At 34.3% G+C, this 18,994-nt stretch overlaps 1 protein-coding gene across 2 annotated transcripts in view; it reads left to right on the top strand.

The window, feature by feature from the left end:
- The window catches only part of Fbxo11 (F-box protein 11), an 84,863-nt gene that overhangs the window by 64,488 nt on the left and 1,381 nt on the right, over positions 1 to 18,994 (top strand). The window contains exons 2-22 of one of the 2 annotated variants that reach the window (XM_071601554.1): positions 668 to 795; positions 938 to 1,019; positions 1,893 to 2,034; positions 5,062 to 5,191; positions 6,191 to 6,274; positions 6,699 to 6,831; positions 7,988 to 8,094; positions 8,182 to 8,293; positions 8,377 to 8,483; positions 8,563 to 8,700; positions 10,391 to 10,608; positions 11,562 to 11,647; positions 12,650 to 12,744; positions 13,759 to 13,881; positions 13,969 to 14,054; positions 15,145 to 15,221; positions 15,309 to 15,452; positions 17,123 to 17,233; positions 17,902 to 18,009; positions 18,267 to 18,375; positions 18,839 to 18,937. In XM_071601554.1, coding sequence (XP_071457655.1) covers positions 668 to 795; positions 938 to 1,019; positions 1,893 to 2,034; positions 5,062 to 5,191; positions 6,191 to 6,274; positions 6,699 to 6,831; positions 7,988 to 8,094; positions 8,182 to 8,293; positions 8,377 to 8,483; positions 8,563 to 8,700; positions 10,391 to 10,608; positions 11,562 to 11,647; positions 12,650 to 12,744; positions 13,759 to 13,881; positions 13,969 to 14,054; positions 15,145 to 15,221; positions 15,309 to 15,452; positions 17,123 to 17,233; positions 17,902 to 18,009; positions 18,267 to 18,375; positions 18,839 to 18,937 — 2,419 coding nt within the window. Of the gene's footprint in view, positions 1 to 667; positions 796 to 937; positions 1,020 to 1,889; positions 2,035 to 5,061; positions 5,192 to 6,190; positions 6,275 to 6,698; positions 6,832 to 7,987; positions 8,095 to 8,181; positions 8,294 to 8,376; positions 8,484 to 8,562; positions 8,701 to 10,390; positions 10,609 to 11,561; positions 11,648 to 12,649; positions 12,745 to 13,758; positions 13,882 to 13,968; positions 14,055 to 15,144; positions 15,222 to 15,308; positions 15,453 to 17,122; positions 17,234 to 17,901; positions 18,010 to 18,266; positions 18,376 to 18,838; positions 18,938 to 18,994 lie in introns of both variants that reach the window. The other variant, XM_027934507.2, reaches the window with a different exon arrangement.

The raw sequence follows: 18,994 nt of genomic DNA, 5'->3' as shown, positions 1-18,994 counted from the left end.
ATTGTGCTTGGAAACCATAAGTTCACACTTGATATCTCCTATTCAAAGGGTTTATTCTTGCTTTCTTTTTATATTTACAACTATCTTCTCTGACAGTGAGGTTTTCTCTGACAGTGAGGTTATCTGGCTTCCATTATCCTATTGACTTATTTGATACATCATACATCTCTGCCACCCCCTCTCCTGTGTAATTCCCTCCTCTGTCTTCTCTGACTCCCCATTCCAGGCCACTCCTCCTCCCCCATGAAGACTTATTTCCTACCCCTCTTAAGTTCCAGCCCACATACCAGACTATGATGCTCTGGGTGGACATCCTTTTTACCCTACTAGCATCAGAAACTAGAGACTGAACTGACCCTCCTCATTGATACTTTCTTCACTCTACTTTGATTATGGTGCCCTTTGCCAATCTGTCCACCTTATCTCACCTCCCCATTTAGGCTCTAACCATGTAATACCTGTTCCCTTCTCTCTCCTTTAATCAAGCAGTTATCCTTATCCTATATTTGTTTTCCTTTTTAATGTCCTCTGAGTTTTATAGAACTTTAACTTCTCCTTTGGATTGTTATCTAGTTGGCTGGAATTTTATGTAAAATTTGTATCTCTTCCTCTGTCCTTCCAAATTTGAAATCTTAAAAAATTTTCTTATTGCTTTTGTTTATAACAGATGATGATGTACCTGCAGATATGGTTGCAGAAGAATCAGGTCCTGGTGCACAGAATAGCCCATACCAACTTCGTAGAAAAACTCTTTTGCCGAAAAGAACAGCGTGTCCTACAAAGAGCAGTATGGAGGTATGTTAATTATAATTTTCTTTTGTTTTTGTAATGAAATGCTTTTTAGGAAACAAAGGGAACGTCATCTATTTTAGAAGTAATAAATATGTATGGGAGAAACATTTCTTTATTTTATTTTATTTATTTATTTATTTTGAAGGGTGCCTCAACTTCAGCTACAGAAAACTTTGGTCATCGAGCAAAACGTGCAAGAGTATCTGGAAAGTCACAAGATCTATCAGGTATTTCCCATGGGGAAACTAAGGCATAGGGTAAAATAATTTTTAAAACCTTTTTTGCTTCAAGCCAGGCAAAGCCGTGCACACCTATCATCTCAGTGACTCAGGAGGCTGAAACAGGAGGATCACAAGTTCAAAGCCAGCCTCAGCAATTTAGCAAGACTTTGTCTCAAAATATTAAAAAAAAAAAAAAAAAAAGGGCTAGGGGACTGGGGTTGTAGCTCAGAAGTAGAGTGCCTGGCATACGTGAGGCACTGGGTTTGATCCTCAGCACCACATAAAAATAAAATAAAGGTGTTGTGTCCACCTACAACTAAAAAATAAATATTTTAAAAAGTTGGGTGGGGCTGGAGCTCAGTGGTCAAACACCCCTGGGTTCAATTCCTGGTAACAAAAAAAAAAAAAAAAAAAAAATTTTTTTTTGCTTCATTCCAAAAAATGGAAATATATATTTGTTATTACATTTTAGAGTATTAAATAACATTTGAATGCTTACCTCTATATCTTGAGCTTTTATCCTTAAAAATTCTTCATAGGGGCTGGGGATGTGGCTCAAGCGGTAGTGCACTCGCCTGGCATGCGTGCAGCCGGGGTTCGATCCTCAACACCACATACAAAGATGTTGTGTCCTCCGGGGGGGGAAAAAAAAAATTCTTCATATATTTATTCTAACTAATTTCTTAGATGGCACATTAAATATACTTAAACTAATACTTGTTAAGTAGAGATAAATGTCTTATCTCTGAAGTAAAATGACCATTAGCAAAAGCAAGTTATTCATTCTATAAAATGAAAATTGTATTCTTTAATGAGAAAGGCATTGTTAGCATGATAGATTGTTTTATATTGTTTGTTCTTTTTTTTTTTTTTTAGCAGCACCTGCTGAACAGTATCTTCAGGAGAAACTGCCAGATGAAGTAGTACTAAAAATCTTCTCTTATTTGCTGGAACAGGATCTTTGTAGAGCAGCTTGTGTATGTAAACGCTTCAGTGAACTTGCTAATGATCCAATTTTGTGGTAAGTGGAAAACTTATTCCTTATCTTGATGTATTATTTGCTGCTTCAAATGCTAAACATTGTAGGAAAGTATGAGTTGGTAATTACAATTAAGTAGTCAGAACAGAATTATGAAGTCCAAGTTACCTGTTTATCATAAATGTGGATTGTCGATCCAAGCAGTATTTATGATACAGTAAATGAAATACTTTCTCTGCTGTTTTTCAAGTAATAGCAATTGAAAGATCAAGGGAAGTGTTTTTCATTTAATTGCTTTGTAGAAACACAGCTAAGTGTAATTTAAAATAGTTAATGAGAGTTAAATCTGATAGTTTAATGAAAGTGTGTATTTTGTCCATCACTTTTGAAACAATATTTTTTCCATGAAACTTAAAATGTTCATTCCCTTTTTTCATTCCTCAGAAATTATTCTGACGATTTTTTATATTTATGAAGTATTTTATTAAATTTTTATAACAGCATAGATAATAATAAGGAAAAATGTCTGCTAATTGTGATTTTTTTTTTTGATACCAGCGATGAACCCAAAGCTGCTCAACCATTGAGCCACATTCCCAGCCCTTTTTAAAAAAAAAAAAAAAAATATTTTTTCTTTTTTATTTGTAGTTGGACACAATACCTTTATTTATTTATTTTTATGTGCTGCTGAGGATCAAACACAGCACTTCCCATGTGCTAAGAGAGTGCTCTAACACTAAGCCACAACCCCATCCCCAGCCCTTTTTTATATTTTATTTAGAGACAGGATCTCACTGAGTTGCTTAGGGCCTTGCAAATTTGCTGAGGCTGGCTTTGAACTCATAATCCTCCTTCCTCAGCCTCCTGAGCTGCTGGGATTACAGGCGTGTGCCCCTGAGCCCGGCCTAATTGTGATCTTTACAAAAAATTGTTTTCTGCTTTTGGGAAGTGTGGGGTATGGTTTATGGCAAGCACTCTACCCCTGAACTATACCCAGCCCTACGTAAGTTTATTTAATTTATTTTTTTTAATTTGTTTTTGGAGTTGTTGTGGTACTAAAAATCTTCTCTTATTTGCTGGAACAGGATCTTTGTAGAGCAGCTTTTATATGTGGACAGCCTTTATTTTTATTTGTTTATTTTTATGTGGTGCTGAGGATCGAACCCAGAGCCTCACACATGCTAGGCAAGCACTCTACCACTGAGCCACAACCCCAGCCCACTATATAAGTTTTTAATAAGATGCAAAAAAATGCTATGTTATATATAAGTGAAAAGAACAGAATATATAATATTCTGTTTAATTACAACTGTAATAAATGAAATATCTGTAGATAAAAAATACTGGAGGAGAATATACTAAGCTGTGCTTGTATTGAAAAGGTGTATTTACATTAGAAATGAAAATTGAAAATGAAAAGTAGAAGAAAAAGCACTTTGCATTGTATAAGAAATTAAAAGTTATTATTCAGTTCTAAGATCTTATGGTACTTAATAGGATGTAAATAGACTGAAGATATAGGCAGAATTAAGTGTTTTATTGAAAGTTATCTTTTAAAATAAAGTGGCATGAAACATTTATAGTAGGTGTGGCCTATTCCCCCCTCCCCCTCCCCAGTGAACAATTTTTGAAGAAATTGACGCTTGTTTTCTTTGGGTAGGCTAATTTTCATATATAGTTATATTGTTCTAGCCAAAAACTATTTTCACATTTAAAATTCTGTATGTTGCCTGTGTGGTGGCACATGTTTAACAGCGCTAGCTGCTGGAGAGGCTTAAGGTGGTAGGATTATTGGATACCAACCTTGACAACGAAAGTGAGACCCTGGCTCAAAAAAGTGAAATAAAGTTCTGTATTTTTACATTAATTTTTGTCTGTTATTTTCATTTTTTTAATTTATATGAGACAGCGGAATGCATTACAATTCTTATTACATACATAAAGCACAATTTTTCTTATCTCTGGTTGTATACATAGTATATTAACACCAATTTGTGTCTTCATACCTGTACTTTGGATAATAATGATCATCACATTCCACCATCATTAATTACCCCATACCTGCTTCCTTCCCCTCCAACCCCTCTGCCCTATCTAGAGTTTGTCTATTCCTCCTATGCTCCCTCTCCTTATCCCACTATGAATCAGCCTCCTTATATCAAAGAAAACATTCAGCATCTGGTTTTTTGGGATTGGCTAACTTTACTTAGCATTAACTTCTCTAACTCCATTCATTTACCTGCAAATGCCATGATTTTATTCTCTTTTATTGCTGAGTAATATTCCGTTGTGCATATATGCCACTTTTTTTTTTTTAATCCATTCATCTATTGAAGGGCATCTAGGTTGGCTCCACAGTTTAGCTATTGTGAATTGTGCTGCTATAAACATTGATGTGGCTGTGTCCCTGTAGTATTGTTTTTAAGTCCTTTGGGTATAGATCGAGGAGAGGGATAGCTGGGTCAAATGGTGGTTCCATTCTCAGTTTTCCAAAAATCTCCATACTATTTTCCATATTGGCTGCACCAGTTTGCAGTCCCACCAGCAGTGTATGAGTATACCATTTCCCCCACATCCTCGCCAACACTTATTGTATGCATAATAGTTGACATTCTGACTAGAGTGAGATGAAATCTTAGAGTGGTTTTGATTTGCCTTTTTCTAATTACTTGTGATGATGAACATGTATTTGTTGATTGATTGTACATCATCTTCTGAGAAGGGTCTCTTCAGGTCCTTGGCCCATTTATTGATTGGCTTATTTGTTTTTTTGGTGTCTAGTTTTTGAGTTCTTTATATACCCTAGTGAGAGTGCTCTATCTGATATGTGAGGGGTAAAGATTTGCTCCTAAGATGTAGGCTCTCTGTTCACCTCACAGATTGTTTCTTTTGCTGAGAAGAAACTTTTTAGTTTGAGTCCATCACATTTATTGATTCTTGATTTCAATTCTTGTGCCACAGGAGTCTTATTAAGGAAGTTGGGACCTAGTTTTTGAGGCCTCAGATATTTGTTTAAAGTTTTATTTACTCTAAAGGATATTTTATAATGAGATCTTTAATTCCCTTTAGGAAACGATTATACATGGAAGTATTTGAATATACCCGTCCTATGATGCATCCTGAACCTGGTAAATTCTACCAGATTAATCCAGAAGAGTATGAGCATCCAAATCCTTGGAAAGAGAGTTTCCAGCAGTTGGTATGAAATATAAGCAAAAAATATTAATTTACATTATGCATATGTAAATAAAAGTTTCTTTAAAAAATAAATTTAAAGTCAAGAATAGGTTTTGAAGATCAGCCACTGACCTTTTATCAACCATCAAAATATTTAACAATTCTTTCTTCTACTGATATGTTTATTAATAATTTATCTAGTGGTAATAAGCATCAATAGTGAGAGAACACTTAATGATTTCAGGTGGTGTGTTTGAACTCATATTTAAATAGTTTTCAGTAGCCGTTTTAAACTTCCACATTTAGTTTATTCCACTTTATGTGGTCCCCCTACTCCCCTTTTTGGCACTAGGCATTGAATCCATGGGTGTTCTGCTGCTGAGTTACATCCCCATCCTTTTCATTTATTTTAGTTTTTTGAGACAGGATCTAAGTTGCTGAGGCTGGCTTCAAACAATAGATCTCCTGCCTCAACTTCCCGAAATGTTGGGATCACAGCTGTACACACAAACTTATTATGGTCCTTTATAATGGCTTTCAGTTGGGAGTGATTTGGTCTCTTAAAGGCCAGGAAACATTTGGCAATGTCTTTACACTTGAGAAATTGAAAGAAGATGGTGCTAGAGGTATCAAATTGGGTAGAGACCAATGATGCTTCTAAATATCCGCCAATGAATAAGGCAGCCTCCACAACAAAGAATCATTTGGCCCCAAATAATAGTAGTGGTGAGATTGAAAAACTTTGCCTTTCTTACTAAATATTACTGAGTCATAACTTATTATAGATTTTATTTTGTACTATATGACAGAAAATTAGTTTGAGTAGTTGGGATTTTTTATATTTAAAAGTTATACTGTGAAGCAGGGGCTATATATAGCTCAGTTGGTAGAGTACTTGCCTTGTAAGCACAAGGCCTTGGATTCAATCCCCTTGGCGGGGGAGTCATACTGTGGTACATTTAGAATATAATATTTATATTAGTAGTCAATATTTGGTTTTGCTTTGTTTTTGACATTTCAGTATAAAGGCGCACATGTAAAGCCAGGATTTGCTGAACATTTCTACAGTAATCCTGCAAGATATAAAGGAAGAGAAAATATGTTGGTATGTTTTTTTTTTTTTTTTAATTTTTTATTGTTGGCTGTTCAAAACATTACATAGTTCTTGATATATCATATTTCACACTTTGATTCAAGTGGGTTATGAGCTCCCATTTTTACCCCATATACAGATTGCAGAATCACATCAGTTACACATCCATTGATTTACATATTGCCATGTCTGTTGTGTTCTGCTGCCTTTCCTATCCTCTACTATCCCCCCTCCCCTCCCCTCCCCTCTCTCTGCCCCCTCTACTGACATTCATTTGTCCCCCTTGTATTATTTTTCCCCTTCCCCTCACTTCCTTTTGTATGTACTTTTGTATAACTCTGAGGGTCTCCTTCTGTTGGTATGTTTGATTTGTTTTTTTATGAATTTAAAATAATAATCTTTCAGTTCTATACTGACGCTTTTATCCTTTTTTTAGTATTATGATACTATTGAAGATGCCCTTGGTGGGGTACAAGAAGCTCATTTTGATGGACTTATCTTTGTTCATTCTGGAATATATACTGATGAATGGATATATATTGAATCTCCAATCACCATGATTGGTGCAGGTATTTTGAAATACATTGTTATTAGAATTTTAACATTTTATTCGTATTATTAAATTTCTAGATGGGTTTTTTTAAATGATAGTAACTTAAAAGCTGGTTGAGCTTTGTTTAATACCTTAATAGTAGGAGAGAATAGGAATGAAGATATCTCATACTTTGTGGAGAAAATGAAAATATGAGAGTTCACAAATTATAAATGTATGTATTTCTTGATGTTAGCCCTTTCTCCAGTTGCCTTTCCTCATTAAAGAAAGAAAAAAGTTTGTTAGCTCTATATTTATTGTAAAAATAAAGATGGAGGAAAAAATACAAAAATAAAAATAAAGACATTAATGTTTTTAATGCTATATTTTAAAGGAATTGAAATGTAATTTTTAAATACATCGTATACTGTTTCAAAGATACATTATGGTCAAATTTGTAAGAATAAATACAGTGAAATATTTGTTGAACACTGATGAGTGATTGGAAGGATTGTGTTGTCTCTGAGTTTTTGGGGATACAGTACATAGATGAATTTAAGATGCCAAGCAATTATTATTTGCTAATGAAATTTGCATTTACTGCCTTTCTACTTCCCTCCCCTTTCTCCATTATAGAGGAGGAAAGGGCTGGGTGTGTGCTCAGTATAGAGCACTTACCTAGCATGTGAGCCCCTGGGTTCAATCCCTAGCACCAAAAAATTAAAAAATAATTTTAAAAACTGGGGGAGAGTATAGAAGACTTTTGCATGCTGATTTTATTACTTTCCAAGTTGAGGGTACTGTTGCAACAAATTTAAAGAGGTCTCTTCTCTTTGTCTCTTCTCTGCCTGAGCTGGTTTTTCCTAGTGTACATGGATTTGAGGATAATGGTAAAATAATATCTTCTTTAAATATCATAAAGGCTGATAGTTACATAATAAAGTGAGTATTAGTCCTACTGCTTAATACTGGTGTTTTTAAAAAATATTTATTTTTTTTTTTAGTTGTAGTTGGACACAATACCTTTATTTATTTTTATGTGGTGCTGAGGATTGAACCCAGGGCCCCAAAGCGCTAGGCGAGCGTTCCACCGCTGAGCCACAACCCCAGCCCCAATACTGAAGTTCCCTCTCCATAAAAGTACCTAGTTGGAATGGAATAAAGTAATATGCCTTAAAATATCTTCTCCACAGCACCTGGGAAAGTAGCAGACAAAGTTATTATTGAAAACACTAGAGATTCAACCTTTGTTTTTATGGAAGGTTCTGAAGATGCTTATGTTGGATATATGACAATAAGGGTAAGAAATTTTTAAGATTTAAAAAATAAATGTTGAAATCATTAAAGCAATGATGGTTTATTTCAAATGAAATTTCTACTTTTCCAGTTTAATCCTGATGACAAATCTGCTCAGCACCACAATGCACACCACTGCTTAGAGATTACAGTAAATTGTAGCCCTATTATTGATCACTGTATCATCCGAAGTACATGTACAGGTTAGTGTTTCCTTTATCTTTTACAGTAAAATTGAATCACTGTGTTGCCCAGGTTATTTTTAATAAATACTTTTTTCTTATAGTTGGTTCTGCAGTATGTGTTAGTGGTCAAGGAGCATGTCCCACTATCAAGCACTGTAACATCAGTGACTGTGAAAATGTTGGACTTTATATAACAGATCATGCACAGGTATTTTTAAGTTTTTTTTTTTTTCTTTCTTAATTTCTTTAAAGCTATCCTAATGTTTGTTTCTGATTAAATGTTACAGGGAATATATGAAGATAATGAAATTTCCAATAATGCTTTAGCTGGAATTTGGGTTAAAAATCATGGAAACCCAATTATTAGGCGGAATCATATTCATCATGGACGTGACGTTGGTGTGTTCACATTTGATCATGGCATGGTAAGACCATTTATTCTTAAATAAGTTTCAACATTATTTTTCACCATCAGATTGTCTGAATTGAAGCAATTCAGCATTATATTTAAAATCAACATGTAATATTTATTCTATAATGTCAGACATTACATCCAGATAAGCATAGTGATGAGAAAAGAGTCCTTATGGAATTGATGTGATCTTTAAGGAGAGTCTAATCTAATAGTGTTGATTCTCAAATGTAATTGTACATAAAAATCACCCAGAGAGAATGAGCCAGGCACGACGGCATACACCTATAATCCCAACAGCCCAGGAGGCTAAGGCAGGAGGATCACAAGTTCAAAGCCAGCCTTAGCAACTTAGTGCCATCCTCCCTGTAAATAAAATATTTAAAAGGATGGGGATGTGGCTCATTGGTTAAGTGCCCCTGGGTTCAGTCCATGGTATGAAAAAAAAAAGTAGTAGAGAAATGGTATAATGTATCTCCATGTATTCATCAACAACTCATGGCCAGTTTTGTCTACCTCCCTATTCACTTTTTATTCCCTTCCTTATACTTTGCATTATTTTCAATCAAATATAGCATCATGTCATCACTAAATATTTTAGCATGTTTCTTGTAAAAAATGACAATTTTAGCTAGGCACAGTGATACATGTGTCTAATCCTAGCACTCTGGAGGTAGGAGTTTTTGCAAATTGGAGGCCACCTTCAGCAACTTAGTGAGATCCTATCTCAGTAATAATAATAAAATTTTAAAAGAAAAATTGCTGAGGATGTAGTTCAATGGTAAAGCACCCCTGGGGTCAAACCTCAGTATAAAAAAATAATAATTCTAAGCCAGGTGCAGTGGCACATGCCTATATAATTCCAGAAACTTTGGGAAGCTGAGGCAGGAAAGTCACAAGTTCAAGGCCAGCCTCAGCAATTTAGCAATACCCTCCTTAGCTAAACCCTGTCTCAAAATAAAAAACAAAAAAGACTGGAAATGCAGCTCAGTGGTCAAGTGCCTCTGGATTAAATTCCCAGTACCAATAAAAGGGGAAGTTCTAGGAGGGTAAAGTTATAGCCCAGGACAGCATGTGTGAGGTTCCGAGTTTCAATACCTAGCACCAAATAAAGGGAGGAGATTTCACATAACACAATATCAGTAAAAGTAATTAGGAATGATTGCTTGGTATAATCAAATTTTCTTTTCAGTATTCAGTTACCCACTTATGTTTGTTTAATATTTAGTCCATTGCAGTGTTACTTTTGTAAAATGATTAAAATATCATAACAGTTTCAGATTGCTACATCCCTACCCAACACTTTTAAGGCAACCAGAGTTTATTTTCTTTCACGTCTTCAGCCTTTTGTTGAAGGACACAACGCACACGCACACAAACAAACACACTCTTTGTCTCTCTCTCTCTCATACATATATGTATTAGATAATGGTATTTAATTGCACTTTATAATAGATCTTTCCTTGTTTTTTTTTCCTGTCTTTGAATGCATTTATAATAAGTAGAAGTTCATAGTTGTTTACTAAAACATTTAAATCTGTTTCTTTACATATTTATCATTTGAAGGTTAGTGTTTATTTTTCATCCTTATACTTGAACATTTTTGATGCTTAATTTTGAGGTGTGCATTTAGAATTTTTTAAATTTTTTTTCTTTTTGGAAAATAGCATTTACCATCGCATTTAATTTCTGTATTTTTTCAGGGTTACTTTGAAAGTTGCAACATACACAGAAACAGGATAGCAGGCTTTGAAGTAAAAGCCTATGCTAACCCCACAGTGGTTCGATGTGAAATTCACCATGGGCAGACTGGAGGAATATATGTCCATGAAAAAGGAAGAGGACAATTTATAGAGAATAAAATCTATGCAAACAACTTTGCAGGTGTATGGATTACCTCAAATAGTGACCCAACAATAAGGTATTTACCTATAATTATGGATAGAAATTACATTTAGCTTCAGGGTTTGTCATATAAGAAAAGTTAAGATACTGAGCTTTGACTCTTAAAGTCTTTGCATCCAATTGAGAATAGTTATTTATCATTTGGTTTTCTGTCTTCTGTTTACTTTTATTAGTGACTTATGCCATACACAAAATTATTCTATAAACAATTGCAAATGCTGTAATTTTTATTTAAAATTCATCAAACCGTATTATTGATGACTAAGTAGAGCTGAGACCTTCTCTTGGAATCTAAATTACTTTGTCTTCTCTTTCTCTAAAAGTCAAAAGAGTAATTTAAGAAACTAATTATCTGAAAGATTCTTGGACAGAGAAACTACGAATATCAAAAAGTCAAAACTGTAGACTGCTACTTTCCCTTATAGTTCGTACCCCCTCTAGTCACAATAAGAAGCGAAATAAATCTAGTCTTAAAAGCCATTGTCCAAGACTGGGTAAAACAGAGAGCATGGATTATTTTTTAATTATCAAATTTTCTTTTCCACTTGCTGTAGGAAAATGGATGTTGTGTCCTCTTACACAAATGTTTGTATATCAGCTAAAAGAAATTGAATTTTTTGAGGGGAATTTTTAAGAATGCTATTTGGTGTCAGGGGCTGTAGCTTAGTGTTATCTAACAGCACTTGCCTATGCCTAGCATGTGCAATGTCCTGGGTTTGATCCCTAGCACTGCAAAAAAAATGGAAATGAATGCTATTTTTGTCTCAAATAATAGGTGACATTTCCCAAGTCTTAGGATTAGAAAGAACTAAAAGAATTCAGAAATCATCTAGTAAGTGTGTCTCAACTTTACAAGTAAACATAGTCCATAGAAGTTAAATAATTTATCACATAACTATAAGTAGTCTTAATAGTTGCATAAAACAAGCTTTGTTAAAATAGGTACTATGATTGTTTACATAATTATAGGGGAAATTCTATATTTAATGGAAATCAAGGAGGAGTTTACATCTTTGGTGATGGACGAGGCCTTATTGAAGGAAATGACATTTATGGTAAGCATATGGTTTTGTTTTAGAAAACTTATAGAATAGCCTGTCTTCTTGATATTAGCAAAATAGACTATTTTGAAATCATCTGAGTGGAGAACTGATCTAGTTTCTTTAAATTCCCGGTAAAGATTATTCTGCAGTACTTATTTAACAAATATTCTCTGGGTATCTACTATATACTATACACTATGCAGATAGCTGGGTGAAATATAAATAAGACCCTAGTCTCAAGAATTATCTACGGTTTCCTTGGATTCACTCCATTACTTAACAATAAATTAATTCTGTGGTAGTTTAATACACTTTCAACTATGTAGAGAAGGAAAATGTTTCTCATTATAGCTTTAGAAGCTTCATTCATGTTTCTAGGCTTTCTGTTCTGGTAACTTACCTGGATAATATATAATGCTTATTTAAATGCCAGCCACTGTTTTGAGGACCTTACCTGAATCAAATCAACAATATTCACATCAACCCTATGAGGTAGATATTATTAAATATCCCCACTTACCGATCAGGACACAGATGCACAAAGAAGTTAAATAATTTTCCTAATGTCACATAGAATCTCAGGAATTGTATTACTTCCTATGCTTGACAGCCTGGTTCTAGTAACCACTGTACTATACTGTCTGCAATCCTTATTTGTGTTTACACTATAGTTCCCTTAGTTTTTCTTCTAATGCCCACTAAAATTCTAATGTAAGAATTTTTGGCCAGGTGCAGTGGCACATGCCTGTAATCCCAGCGATTTTGGGAGGCTGAGGCAGGAGGATCACAAATTCTCAGCAATTTAACAAGACCTTAACAACTTAGTGAGACCCTGTCTCCGTAAAAAATAAAAAGGACTGGGAATGTAGCTCAGTGATTAAATGTTCCTGGATTCAATTCCTGGTACCAAAAAGAAGAAGAAAAAAAAGCATTTGCTACTACCTTTTGTAAAACACCTAACTGTATCCCACTAGGCTCTTGAATATTGACATTGTAACCTTTATTTTTAAATAGGCAATGCATTAGCAGGAATTCAGATTAGGACAAACAGTTGTCCAATTGTTCGACATAATAAAATTCACGATGGCCAACATGGTGGAATTTATGTGGTAAGTTAACAAATAGTTACATAAACTCGTGCACAAAAATCATGGGACAAAAAAAGAGGGAGGTGAAGGCTACATGTTGCTATTCAATATTTGGAGTATGAATTTTGTAACTCTTTAGTATTTAGGCAGGATATAAAACTGTCAGTATATGAATGACTTCTTATTTTATACTATATGTAGAGTTCTATAAAATTTAATCAGCTAAATTTGGGCTTTTTGTTTTTTTAGTGTTAATTATTGGCAGTGTGTACTAAACTCTTCACAACTGATTGGCAGTCTTTGAGATTGGTTACATTGGAATTTTGGTAGTGTTATTGTGTGAGTCTCTGAAATTCTACAAAAGCATTTAAACTTGAATATATTATGAAAAAAACAATTTTTAATTTGAATTTTTTGAAACATAATTGTCTTTCAAAAATTTGAAAGCTGTGTATCAGTTGCATTTCTTCTATCATTATGATTATCTGAAACTGCTAACTAATTCAAGTAATACAGGCAACATCATAAAGGTTTTTGTTAGACCAGGTATGACTTTTAATTTTTATTTATGATTCTAGGCTCATTTCTCAAATTTAGATAATATGAAGACCTTATTTTGAAGTGATTTCACTGGTAGAAGTTTGGAATAACTAAATACTAAAATGAAAGGTCTAGTTGGTTACAAATGTCAGAATGAAATTGAATGTTTCCACTCTTGCTGTGATAGATTTAAAGGTATAAAACCACATAATAATATAAAAATCTTGAAAGCTTAAAACTCAGGTAGAAGCTACATCAAAAGAATGTTTTGAAGATGGAACAGTAGCTTAGTGGTAGAGTGCATTTTTAGTATGCATGAGGCCCTGGGTTCAATTCCCAGCATCAAAAAGGAAAAAAAAAAAAAAAGCCATTATCCCACTATAAAAACAAAAATTGAAATTTTATTCCTATCTGTCTTTAAGGAAGGACCGTATTATATACTACTACTTGTTTATATAAGAGATGTATATTGTAACCGGTGTAACTTTTATTTAGCATGAAAAAGGACAAGGTGTAATAGAAGAAAATGAAGTTTATAGTAATACTCTGGCTGGAGTCTGGGTGACAACTGGCAGCACTCCAGTATTGAGAAGAAATCGGATACACAGTGGCAAGCAGGTAGGATGAGCTTAGACTCTTGGGTGAGAAATGTTGATTTGTAACCCTTGTAACTTGAAAAAATATATATTATATTTTTAATTTTAGGTTGGTGTTTATTTTTACGACAATGGACATGGAGTGCTAGAGGACAATGATATCTATAATCATATGTATTCAGGGGTTCAAATAAGGTAAATGTTTTCACATTTGGCTTTCTTTTGAGAGAAAGTTGGGAGTAAGTGGACTATGTAGAAGGAATTTCTTGTTTAGTGTCCCGTCTTTTCCCCTAAGTGTATATCCCTATATTATTTATAATACACACATTCTCTCTCTCTTACACACACACACAAACACACACACACACACACATTCAATTTGAATTGCCAGAATGTAGTTAGTCTAGGTGATGACAGGAACCAGTGACATATGTAGTAAGAACTTTTCCACTGTTGTGCCATCCATTGTGAATCACATCAGCTACTGTATATTGTGCCCCGAATAGCATGTTGTTGGTACTCAGTATAATGGGAATTGTTTTTATACTATTTATGTAAAATTGTTTTATAGCCAGGAACAGTTGTTTACACCTGTAATTCCAGCTACTCAGGAGGCTTGAGGCTAGTTAAGCAACTTAGCAAGATTGAGGCTCAATATAAAATGAAAGGGGTTAGAGACAGTTTGGTGGTAAAGCATCTCTGGGTTCAATCCCCAATTCCAACAAAATAATAAAGTTTTTTATATCCCTCTTGTATGTTTCTGGAACTCTTAATGTTCACATAATTTGACCCTTCATTTTATCTGAGGGGAGAATACAATAACAAAATTGAAAAAGTCATTTAATATAACCCTCTCAGTGTATTTTACATATTTGAAGGCTCCATAGTGATATAATCTATAGCAAAGTGTTGTAACAGGATAAGCAAATTAAATTAACCATTTTCTTTACTGATAGACTTCTCTGAGGATCTTCAAGAACTCCAGTGCATATTTATTTATTTTGATACCAAGGATTGAAACAACTGGTGCTTAACCACTGAGCCACATCGCCAGCCCTTTCTTAGAAGTTATTAGAAACAGGGTCTCACTGAGTTGCTACAGCATTGAACTTGACATCTCCTGCTTCAGCCTCCTGAACTGCTGGGATTTTAGGCATGCACCCCCCCCCCCCCGCCCCGGGCTATTCTTACCTGATTAATGTGTGACTTTCTCCAGTGATACCTCGTGTAACATGGCATATGGGAGTAGCAGTAATTGATGATGGTATTTCTATCTTATCCATAGGACTGGAAGCAACCCCAAAATTAGACGTAACAAAATTTGGGGAGGACAGAATGGTGGAATTCTAGTTTATAATTCTGGTATGTTTGACCCATCCATCATCTTTTCGTATTAACAGACTTCAGGTATACCTTCTAAATAATATACCTAAATTTTTGCATTTATAGGTCTGGGCTGTATAGAAGACAATGAAATATTTGACAATGCAATGGCTGGAGTCTGGATTAAGACAGATAGTAACCCTACACTAAGAAGAAATAAAATCCATGATGGAAGAGATGGTGGCATCTGTATATTTAATGGGGGTCGAGGTATTATTGTTAATTTTGCACTAGTGAAAAACCCAGTTTTCCCTTATTCTTCCATATCTGTAATGATAAGTGACATTGCCAACTAATATAATTGAATCCAGCTAATATAATTGAATGATTAAGTCTTTATCCTCATCAGTACCAGATTGAGATGGTTTAGATAGAGCCTAGAGTTAAAGGAGACAAATCTTTACAGTACTTTATTTTGTAGCCACCTTAACTCTGCCAGTTGTCAGGAAGACTTTTTTTAAATAGACAAATTTGATATCAGTCTGAATCTTATTATTCAGAATAGTGAGTGGTATAGTAAAGTTACAGCAATAGGTGTGAGGAAAATTGATATGAAAATGTCTACATAGGTATTGCTTTTATAACTTTTATTTGGAGAATGAAATTAACAAAGCGAAAACATGTCTGATTTGATATCCAGAAAGTTTGGCTCACTTTGCATTGAAGCAGAAGTTCCGCAATGCCTGCCCCTTGCAAATACACGCTCTTCTGGACATTGGAGAATGCTGAATGCAAATCTATTGCTGTTACTGAAATGTCAGTAACTCAAAAATGTACATTATTTTTTATGGAAGAATAGGCAAACATACCAAGACTTAAGTGACCAAAATTTGCTATAGGCAAGCAGTGATGATCCCGTTGACATAAATTCTCATGGACTTTAGAATCCAATAGTTCAATAAAGTGACATATCTTTAATAGGAGTCTTTCTTTACGAGATTACAGTGAGGACACAAAATGCAGAAAGGTTGGTTGGTTGCAAGGTGTTGAGAAAATCTTTGTATAGTAAAATCACTTGAGCTGTCTCAGGAAATTGGGGAGGAGGGAGAGGGCAGAGACAGGGTTGGTCATTCCAGTGTAATTATTGCACTCTTTTTCTGCAAATAATGATTGAACATTTCTGTACCAACCACTGTGATAGAAATGGTGAACACAAAGAGGACAACAGCATCCATAAAAATTAGAGTGGCACATTGTAAACAAAGTCTAAAGGAAACAAATGGTTTAGTTAAATCTAGAGGTACTCAAAGTTGAGACTGAAGAGACAAAGCCCACATCATGAGAGGTTTTCTATGTGAAGTTTGGACTTAGTAATAGTACTTGAGAAGGCCGTAACACAAATATGCAAGATTAGAAGCAGAGAATTAGAATATCCTAGGCAAGAAATAATGAGAACCTGAACTAAACTGATAGGTAGTTTTATAAGTTGAAAGAGCTATAAGAGTGACTGCAAACTGCAACAGATGACAACAGAATTAAAGGAAACTCACCAGGGGATGAATATAGTAATAAAGAACAGAAGTAAGGTCTTGATAATTAAAATATAAAAACAGCACGGTCTCTAGAAATATTTCAAATTAATTGATTCAGCAGTACTGGAAATCAACTTATATACCAGACACTGGGGATGAAGTAGTGAATAAACTTAGGTATGACCCCTATTGTCAGAACTGAAAGTTCTGACATTACATGTTATTTTAAGCAAATTTTGGTTTAAGTTTTACCTTACATGCCTGAGTTACAAAAAATATTTTGACTGAAAAAAGTTATGTATATATACAGTACTAATAAGAAACTAAAAGAAACCCTAAATACCATCAGAGAGGCTAGTTAAAATGTTGTATGCATTAGCCTTAATCTGAGGAAATATTTTATTATAGGTCTCCTTGAAGAAAATGATATTTTCAGGAATGCTCAAGCAGGTGTTCTCATCAGCACTAATAGTCATCCAGTCTTAAGGAAAAACAGAATATTTGATGGATTTGCTGCAGGTTTGTATTCTCTTTTGTTAACCTGTAGCTTCTTTAGTTATATAGTGGCTTAAATTTTTTGGTATGTTATATTTAATTATCAAATAATATGCAATGTATACACTCAAGTACCTGAATGCTTGTGAATAACTTAGGAATCTAGTCCAAGTTCTGAATTCTTCAACTCTATGCACTCACTGTTGCATAGTAATTATAAAATATTAATTTCATAATAGACTACACGCAGGCTCATACCATTATTAGGAACAAAAATTTAAGGTCTCTCACTTCAAACACGCTTAAAATATATATATATAATATGCATGGAGTAGACCTACAAACTGCCATGAAAGTTTCTTTATTTAAAATAACCATGTAGCTGTTTTCTCTTCAATATGTAAACTACCTCCCTAAACACACTTATGGGCCCTATTCCCTCCTAGCAGTTCAGTTAATTAAAAGTTTGAGAGTGCTCTTTTGGAGGATGTAGCTCAGAGCACTCACCTAGCATGTGCAAGGCCTGAGGTTCAGTTCCCCCTCTACCACACACAAACAAATGCTGGATAGTTAGTTGACTGTCAGCAGTAAAGTGAATGTTACTGTCAGTGATTCAAGTTAAAATGTTTGCATTTTATCCTTTAGACGAAAAAAGTGATTATGTATCCACTTGTTTATAAATTTTACTTTAGGTATTGAAATTACAAATCATGCAACTGCAACATTAGAAGGCAATCAGATTTTTAACAACCGATTTGGAGGCTTATTTTTAGCATCTGGTGTAAATGTGACAATGAAAGGTATGTTGGAGTCTATTATGCCTATGATATGCCATATAAAAATGATCAGAAGCCTTTATTTAACTTTGTCACTCTCCCAATTTAGCAAAAATTTAAAGAGAACTATTTGAAACAAAATAGTTCTTTATTCCTGGGTTGGAATATCTTACACATGGAAAATCCATTTATAAGCAGATTTCTAATTACATCATGGCTAGCTTTGTTTAAAATCTTCTTAATCCTCTAGATTTTTTACTCCTTTTTTTCTTTTATTACAGATAACAAAATCATGAACAATCAAGACGCCATAGAAAAGGCTGTTAGTAGAGGCCAGTGTTTATATAAAATATCAAGTTATACCAGCTATCCCATGCATGATTTCTACAGGTATATTTCTAAGTTATTTGTGAATTAGAAAAAGGGAAGATACCGATTTCCTTTTCAAAATTGGCAGTGCCTAGCATTTTTGGCTACTTGCCAATGGAAAGAGGGTATAACTTAAAAAAGCTTTTGTTGTCCACATTGAATTCTAGACTATATTATAACAGGAAAAATGCAGTATTATAGGAACTGATGTCTTTAAAATGTGCATGAAGTGATAGATCCCAGTAACAAGTTGATGTACCTTTTCCCAAAATTGATTCAGCCCAGAAAGACTTGTTTTAGAATCAGCTATCCCACTGAAGTTTAAAAAAAAAAATAAAACTTTAATCTGACCAATAGCCATAAAATCTTGATTTGGCCCTCATAGAATCAATCCAAAGATGAATGGTGACACCCCACCCCCCACATGCAATGTTTTGTATTAATGCCATGTTCAAGAAGAATAATGTAAGGTTTTGCTTTTTAGATGTCACACTTGTAACACCACAGATCGAAATGCCATATGTGTGAACTGCATTAAGAAGTGCCATCAGGGACATGATGTAGAGTTTATTAGACATGATAGGTACGTAGCACACTTATTGCTGTTACCCAATTATTTTACCCTCACTTTCCTAATTTT

This window comes from Marmota flaviventris, chromosome 14, assembly GCF_047511675.1.
Source record: "Marmota flaviventris isolate mMarFla1 chromosome 14, mMarFla1.hap1, whole genome shotgun sequence".
In the NCBI taxonomy this organism is placed as follows: Eukaryota; Metazoa; Chordata; class Mammalia; order Rodentia; family Sciuridae; genus Marmota; species Marmota flaviventris.
This window is presented reverse-complemented; position numbering and strand designations above follow the sequence as displayed.